Source organism: Sinocyclocheilus rhinocerous, unplaced genomic scaffold, assembly GCF_001515625.1.
Source record: "Sinocyclocheilus rhinocerous isolate Xijiao unplaced genomic scaffold, SAMN03320098_v1.1 scaffold271, whole genome shotgun sequence".
Lineage (NCBI taxonomy): Eukaryota > Metazoa > Chordata > Actinopteri > Cypriniformes > Cyprinidae > Sinocyclocheilus > Sinocyclocheilus rhinocerous.
In genome coordinates this window covers 2,180,396-2,189,338 of record NW_015657574.1, presented here as the reverse complement: position 1 = coordinate 2,189,338, position 8,943 = coordinate 2,180,396, and the positions used below count along the sequence as shown (strand labels likewise).

The 8,943-nt window shown below is 37.9% G+C and overlaps 1 protein-coding gene across 2 annotated transcripts; it reads left to right on the top strand.

The window, feature by feature from the left end:
• Positions 1-5,846: 5,846 nt before the first annotated feature.
• LOC107721387 (forkhead box C1-B) lies at positions 5,847-7,791 on the top strand. Of its 2 annotated transcripts, none has more exons than XM_016529388.1 (2): positions 5,847-6,010; positions 6,108-7,791. In XM_016529388.1, exon 2 carries the CDS (start codon positions 6,132-6,134, stop codon positions 7,431-7,433), a length of 1,302 nt encoding a protein of 433 aa, XP_016384874.1. In that variant the 5' UTR covers positions 5,847-6,010; positions 6,108-6,131; the 3' UTR covers positions 7,434-7,791. The 2 variants fall into 2 exon arrangements, with proteins under 2 accessions (XP_016384874.1, XP_016384873.1); XM_016529387.1 differs by having other exon boundaries at positions 6,105-7,791.
• The last annotated feature ends 1,152 nt before the right edge of the window (positions 7,792-8,943 follow it).

The window sequence follows — 8,943 nt, the reverse complement described above, 5'->3', positions numbered from 1 at the left end:
CATCAGAATAATTGTTGTAAATTCTGCCTTCCAAACTTAAATTCTTGCATCATATTTTTGTAATAGCGGTTGTGCAAACAAGCGAACAATACGCCTATACAATAAGTCAGTTTTATAATAAAGGTAGCCTATTTTTAACCGAGGTTTAAAGATATTTCTTACACATTCAGGTTGCGGCAAGTTGTTTTTAGTAAGTTGTAATCACATTACTACTTCTGTTAGTATGATTATAATTATTATTATTTTAATTAAAATTTTCAGGCATATATTTTGCAGTTTCATTTATAGTTTCGTGTTTCATAATTTCATAAAAACCATATAATAGCCCAGTCCTTTTAACGGCAGGTTTCATAGTAACAACATGCTCTCGGTCAAGAAGTAAATTTATCTTTTAGAAATGTTCAATGACAATTTTGTTGCCGTAACGTTATGCCTTTACAGAAATTTGACATGAAAAATAATACTAATAAATATATTGCCCTGTGAAATAGCCTATTTACTGGAGTAAAATGGTGTTACAACTAGCCCCGGTCTTCCTCGTTTAGCCTAAGATTATTAACATTTCTTTAGGTTAACCTAAAGAAGGAAAAAGATCAAATGAAATAGGCTACAGCAACGTTGTGAATAACGAGGAATTAAATTATTTTCTTCTATACTCTACAGTTTAAAATAAAGAAAAAAATTAAGTTAGGCAAATTATTATTCAACAATTTACATTTAGCCTAATCTACCCAACATTTTTTTAATTAATCGCCAGTTTGGCCAAAATGATAAATTAGGATACAGGTTTTGTTATTTGATTACTTTAGAATGTTTTGGTAACATTGTAATAACTCTTAAATCAATAACTTTAAATCAGTTTCGTCCCGTCGCAACGCATTGAACATATTTTAGGCTATGGCCTATTTCTAAGTTATACTTGCAGCAGTGCCCATAGGGAATTTGACCCATTCGAATGAGTAAAGAAAAAAAATCTTCATTTTGAAAAGTAAAAGGTCACATGTGTCACTATAAGAAACAAAAAGTTCAGCTCATTTCACAAAATTATTCGTGAGATTGTTGGTGGCGCAGGCAGTGGAAGCTTTTAGAAGGTCATCTACCGCCATCTATTGGTGACTTAATGTACCTTCACGCGACGCCTGTGAAATAGACTCGACGATTGCCAATTTTCCTTCTGATTTTATAAACAAAGCGGCATACCTGTGCGAATATTTGGAAAGGATTACAATGAGACATTTATAGTTACTAATAAACACGGATTATACTCACAGCTACATTCATCTACATCAATCGCACCCGTCTTCAAAACGCAGTTATCTTCCAAAAAACACAAAGCCTTATTATTAAAGCATATTGAAGGTATTTATATAGACAAGTAAAATTACCTGGAAACGACCATATAAACACAGTTCGTAAACTATAGGGCAATAAAAGAAAGAGGTTCTCGTATGACAATGTTGCCAATCACAATATTAAATGTTGGGATAAGTATTATCTGTGGATGACAGCTGCATCTGGAGTGCACAATGCAGAACAATAAGAAGAATATGAAGATCTTATTTCAGCAAACAAGACATTGCTTTTACAAAATAGAATCATCATTGTATATTAATAATTAGTATATTTAACAAAAAATTGGATGGGATCTAGACTCCAGGTGTCAAACATCAGTGGTCACTCACTGAAAAAGAAATACACTGATGCAACATTCTATTTGACCTTATCTGAATTGAAAAAAAAAAATGGCTATAGGATACTGACAGAGACAGCACATCCAGGTGGCACTTTGAACAACCATGTCAAATGGAAAGAAGAAAAAAAACGAACCAAATGGTTGCTGAATTCATTTTGCCTTGCAGAGTTTCATGCTCTTTTTCCACCATGTCATGAAAACTGTGCACCAGATGTGTTTCTGTATAGAGTTCACTGCTGATTGACTGTTAAACAAAGACACATTTAAAGTATGTCCTTGTAAATGATGCCTTCGAGTCTTGCACTGTTACAGTACAAGCAAAACTTAAATCTAAGGAATCAATTTTCAGTGTTTTTCTTGGCATACCAGCGCATTTCTAGCTGCAGATTTGCATTTCCAAAATTATAAACAATTAAATAAAAATTTAATATTTTATTAGACATTCTGAGGTGCATGTAGAACATTTTATCTAATGCACAAGATAAAATGTTGATGAAAAGAAAACATAATCTGGGATCTCTCTCACTGGAGCAACTAAAACATTTCAATTCAAGAGCAGAATGACTTTCATTAAAGAGATTACTTGCAGCATTGTGAGTCAGGGCATGTGTTTTAGCTCTAGGCTTGCATATTTTGTTCATTGACCTCATACAAGACATAATCTTGTATTGTGGTGGTGAGCAGAAAAAAAGCTAAAATGATGGCAAACCAGCAATGTATTTACTACCATAACCAGTTACCACAATCAGTTATTAAAACAGTTAATGCAAGCCAAATATTAGCTTGGACTTAGAAATCGGCGTTGTATTAACGTTATCTATACATTTTCCATTTTAAAATTTAATAATAGTGCTAAATAGTGAGAGCAAGGAAAAGCCTTTCCCCTTTATTCAGTATGTGTGCTTTTTATACTTAGCTTGCCTTCACTAATAAAAGTGGTGCAAGGGTTCTCCCTAGCGGCCAAAGTTGAAATCGTGTTTTTTTTTTCTTTTTACTTGTAAATAAAACCAAATAAATTGTTATTTATATTAATATTTCAAGTCTGATTACTATTTTTAAAGGCTGGCAAACACAGTTGTCATGACTCAGCAACGAACTCTTAATGAGTGGGTCACAATATCAAGGCTGTAGATAGTTTTGGGATAGTGTGAATGAAACAAAATACATGATTTTATTATTACTGATAATCTCTCACTCTGCTGATTACAATCTCAAAACTCTGGCAAACAAAGTTGTCATGGCTCAGCAATGAACTCTAGTGTGTATCACATTCCCAAGCAAATGAAGAAGCAAAAATAAACAATACACAGTATTTACCTCACACAATATTACAGTGCCATAATCTATTAAAGGTGGGATGTTCGCCGTTCCAGAACTTCCGCCAAACTTTGCCAACAAATGAAACACACCTCCTTTTCCAAACCACGGTATCTTTTCCTGTCAAGCAAAAGCAAAGCAAGCTCTTTAAGCACTTTCTCAGCAGCTCCTTGCAGCGATGAAAAGCTTTACAGTTCACTGTTCACACTCATTCTTTTCATGGTCCTGTCGCAGCTTCCGGCTGTGAACGCGCAAAATGATTGACAGACAGCAAACGCATCAGAGGCTTTCTGATTGGCTAAACACATAATTCGACTGTCATAATCTCAGGGCAGTTATATTTCAATGATATTCAGTGGTCATTTCCTTTCTGTTACAGCATCTTTCATGGAAGTTCTCTCTGACTTTAAACGCTAGTTTAAACTTTGGGCAAAGTTAAGCAGACTTTACAAAGAATGCGGACGACAGCTGTGACATCAGCTCATGAGGGGCTTCATGCACCTCATGCTCATGAATAATGCTACTTCTATGCAGCTGGCGATGGAACATTCCTTTTAGTGCATTAGCTGATTGCATCCCTAACCCATTCGCTGTAGTTAACCGCATTGTTTGAAGAAGTTAGTGTGTGGTCTTGCCTGTTCGCGTGCAGTCTGACATCTGTGCACCAGTGCAGCGTCCCATGCTACTATTCTTCAAACGCAAAAGGAACAACAGAGATTAACTTCTTATTGAGAACTTCATTTGGCATCATTATGCAAACTGCTGACCTTATTAAATGGATCATGCAATTATTATTCACAATATATACACATCATTTGTATAGGCTATATTTAAGTTAAATAATAGCTGTAGGCATATATATATATATTTAAATTACAATATGTAATTTACATGTTTATTTGCAAGTTGTGTAGGCTATATATGCTTAGTTGATATAAAAAGCAACATTACATATTGGTATAGAAAAGGTTACATGAACCAGGTGTAAAGGTAAAGAATAAAAACTGATTAAAATGGTGAAAAACAGTTACAGATGCTAAGATAGGCCTAAACCTTTTTTACCTTATTAATATTCATTGTAACCTAAAATCTTGACTTTGATTTTAAAAAAAGTCAAGCCATTTAGTAGCCTATTATACTAAATGGCTGTTATTAGGAGACGAATTACCCAAAATGGGTGCTTTAATAACATGGCCACAAGGGGACGATCAAACACAGATTTAGCAGGTGAATTTGGCCAACCTACAGACGCGCTCCTCATTTTGTGCTCCACTTTAATGCTCCTCGCCGCACCGCGCTGAATCGGCCTAATTCCTCGGGGTTTAAATTGCCATGAATATAGCAAGAAAAGGAAGAATACGTGAATAAGTGAAAATATGAGCCAGGACATTGTAACCAATTTTTAATTTTAACCACAATAACATTAAGAACAAGGATTTTAGTTCAAAACAAATAAACTGGGCAAATAACAGTTTTCCAACGTGAATTACATTTACGTTTATTCCTTTAGCAGTAAGTAAAGCACTTGGTCAATGCAGTTATTTGATTAGTCATTTTTTAAAGATATAATAAGCTGTGAATGATGCTTTGTGACATATCTTCTTCTCATCTAATTGGCTAAAATAATATCGCGATATATGATGTTAATATATTTGTAAATTAACTACAATAAACGCAGTCTATCATAAAAAGTCAAACAAACACCCAACAGAAAAAATAAATAAATAAAATGCAAATGAATAAAAACCGCTCCTTCTTTGTATAGCCATATTACAATTGTTGTTGATGAAACATGTCATATTAATTATTTATCATGGTGTTTCATTTCTATATATTGATGTTATTGTTGTCATTGGTAATAATTAATTGATAATGATGTTTTAGTTTTTCATGTAATGATTGACGCAGTCAATTATTTTTTTATAATTTATTTGATTGATCTTTTTTGCCAACGAGAGAATAACAATTTAACTTATTTTACTTAACTATTTTACTTAGTTTTTGTCCATTTCTCATCCATTTTATATTTATGTGCAAATGACAAACAAATTTAATATTAAATACTTTACAACCCAAAAGCATGTTAAACAGTTGGTCAGCAAATATATTGCGCGTTGTCACTAGTTATCTAACAAACTGCCAAATTTCTATCAATAGTAGCTTTCCTTCATTGTCATTGTCATGATGACTTCTCAACGGTAACCTAAAGCTACTATTAACTCTGAGACGACATGTCTTAACACTTAAAGAAAATTAAAGCAGCACTGAAGTGTAAACGCACTGACACGCACCAACAAAGAATAGGTGCAAAGCACAATTTGGGTGGCTTTTCGTTCATCTAGCATTTTCATTTTCTTGTTTCTGAAAAACAAACACCGCTTTACTTCACCCCAAATTAATCCTGACACGTGAACGAAAACAGGGAGCCATTCTTGTTCGACGGGCCGGCTGCAACTCTGTAAAAACACGAGACATCTTTACAAATATTATAAATCTGTTTTACCTCCTGTTTTTAATATTGACCATGTACTTTTATACAAAACATGCCATTTTACACCCTGCAGCAGATGTCAGCGATTCAATTTATTTCACGTCTTAAGCAGCCCGAGGATGTGAGAATTTTCTCGTTTTCTGTCAACATTTCTACTCTTTCCGTGTTGTTTGCGTCTTCCTTATCCTTAACTCAAGGGTAGACTATGCCTATAACCAGAGGGAAAAGGTCTTCGGGTACAGACTTTCCACAAACAGCTCACGAGCGCTTATTGGTCGTGAGATGAGTTTAGGGAGGAGCGCTGAGCTCAGCCAAAAGGCAGAATTGGTAATTCGGTGAAAAAGTCCCTGTGAAGTGACGGATGCGGGAAGTTCACAGGTTTTCCCTATTCACTGCCTTCTCCACGTTAAGACATTTGCTTCTCGTTCGCCTGCACAGCGAAGACCTGAAAATCCGCTCGGGAAGAAACTTTGAATGAGAAGTTTTGAGACAAGACACTGAAGGAAAAGGTAGAAGTGACGAACTTCGGAATTAAATTTCTTCTCGAAGTGAATTAAGACGTCTGCCCTGATTTTAACCTTCTTTATCTCTGTTCGTCCGCAGCAGGAGAGCGTTGGAGAAAGGGGTACGATGCAGGCGCGCTACCCCGTGTCTAGCCAAAGCCCTCTAGGCGTAGTGCCTTATATCACCGGGGATCAAGGCTTTTATCGAGCCGCTGCCGGAGGTGGATATTCCGGTATGCCTGCGCCTATGAGCATGTACTCTCACGCAGCGCACGAGCAGTACCCCGGCGGCATGGCCCGCGCATACGGGCCGTACGCCCCTGCGCAGCAGCCCAAGGACATGGTCAAACCTCCATATAGCTACATCGCGCTCATCACCATGGCCATCCAGAACTCAGCCGACAAAAAGATCACGCTGAATGGGATTTACCAGTTTATCATGGAGCGCTTTCCATATTACCGGGACAATAAGCAAGGCTGGCAGAACAGCATACGGCATAATTTGTCGCTCAACGAGTGCTTTGTCAAGGTGCCAAGAGATGATAAGAAGCCTGGTAAGGGCAGCTACTGGACTCTAGACCCGGACTCATATAACATGTTTGAAAACGGCAGCTTCTTGCGACGGAGGCGCCGCTTCAAGAAGAAGGACGTGCTGAGGGACCGAGAGGAGCGGGACCGGCAGGGCAAAGACAGCCAGGGACAAGCGTGCGAGCAAGACGCGCAGCAGCCAGTGAAGCTCCGGGATATAAAGACCGAGAACGGGGCCTGCACGCCCCCGCAGGACAGCACTCCACCCCTCAGCACCGTGCCTAAAACGGAGAGTCCAGACAGGAGCGGTGGAAGTGCGTGTAGCGGGAGTCCTCAGTCGCAAACGCCACAACAGGCCTTTAGTATGGATACAATCATGACCGGGCTTCGAGGCTCCCCGCAGCACGCGGCAGAGCTGCCGGCCTCTCGCGCCGCGCTGCCAGGCTCTGTGTCTCTGACCTACTCGCCGTCCCCGCAGCCCGCCCATTACAGTCCACCCTGCGGCCAGCCCGCCACTTACCACTGCAACATGCAAGCGACGAGCCTGTACACAGGGGAGCGCGGCCAAGGGGATGACACATTACCGGAATACACAAACACGACAAGCGCCTCCTCTATCTCACACCCCCACCAGAGCTCGAGCCAGGAGAGCCAGCACTTGCAGCAGAACCGACTCGCGCCCTGGTACCTCAGTCAGTCCGGAGAGCTGGGGCACCTGAGCGCCAGCTATCCCGGCCAGCAGCAGAACTTTCACGCGGTGCGCGAGATGTTCGAGACGCAACGGATAGCTCTGAACAGCTCTCCGGTGACCGGAAGCAATAGCTGTCAAATGGCTTTCCCGTCCAGTCAGCCACTCTACCGGGCTTCCGGAGCCTTTGTATACGACTGCAGCAAGTTCTGACCAAACGTTTCATGAATTTCAAAATTGTTTAATATATATTTGTATTATTTGCCATGTGTTTGTAATTTAAGGAAGCTTTTAGGTCAGTGAACTCGGGCTGATATGCGAGTTTGTGTTGCAGGATAATTCCGCTGCACATAAACATTCTCTCCCTGCTCGTCCATCAAGATAGATTAAAAGAAAGTGTGTTAATTTATTTCATGCAAGAGCAGGTGCACCAAGTTTGCAAGGAAATGTCTTAAGTATTTATAATCAATTCAGTATAGAAAGGTAACGAGTGTACAACCGAGTTACAGTTTTTTCTTATACCTTTTGAAAATATCTAAAGTTACTATTTGTTTAATAAATTGTCGTCTTGTTGGAGTTAAACTCTCGAGTGATTTATCGATTTGTAATGCCTGTTGAATCCATTATTTACTTAAATGACTGTCAGAGCTTGTTATTGATTAGCGGCCACAAAAAGCAAGGAATAATTTTTAAAACGTTGTTCAAACATAGCTGGCTAGCAAATATTTGCCAATTTTCTTATTTTCCTCCTAAAAATATTTGGCTCTTAATAAGGCATTCCTTGGACAGGGGGTGGGGGTGGGGGTCAAAGGTTTAAAAACATCTGGAAATTATTATTTTTTCACTTACGCGTGCAAGGAGTCTTTAAATTGTTCCTAACCTAAAAATGCAATTACTAACAACAACAAAAACAGTGTTTAATAATAACTATTATAAACACCTGACAAAATTTCAATGATCAATACAGCGTTATAGGCTACAATTTTTTTATGTAAATTAAAAAAAATTATCGAGCACTTTATTTGACAGGACTTTGTCCCCCGTTTACCTATAAATCTCTTAACGAGTAATGTTCGTAATTTTTACAACTTGATAAACGTCCTATGTGTTCCTATGGAATTTGTTTCTCAACTAATACTTTAGAGAAATATATATTTATAGGGAATAAATATGTTTCTAGTTTTAATATGATAAAAAATATTTTACTGAGATATATCTTGCAGTCTTGATTTATTTATGCTATTTAGTTGAGCGTTTTTGCCGTGTTCTCTTTTTATAATGTTGGCACACTATGGAGTGAACTGCACTTTTGCAATCTTGCGGAATGTAGACAACCATTGTCTTTGATAGAAGTTTTCATTTGTAAACACATAATAGATTAAAAAGCAGATAAACAGCAGATGAAAGAATTGCTGTAGGCCAGACATGTTGAGCCAGCCATGTAAAATATGGGCTGGATAAATCAAATGATTAATTCAGCCAGAACCTCAAAACAAAAGCATTCTACTCGGTATGTGACTTAGTGCTTTGTTGATTTCTGCGTTGCTTTTTTTAACATACAGTAAATGTAAAACAAATAGGCCTATACTTCGATATGTTTTAACTCAAGATAGGCCTACGGACACAAACCAAATAACGAATTACTCTATTTAACATTTCAATGCAATTGAAATAAGATAATTGTCTAATTTAGATTTGTTGTCCTGATACATATTCAGCAATA

What these genes read in the sequence shown, in the direction of transcription:
- LOC107721387 (XM_016529388.1), top strand. Translation starts at nt 6,132, where the DNA reads ATGCAGGCGCGCTACCCCGTGTCTAGCCAAAGCCCTCTAGGCGTAGTG.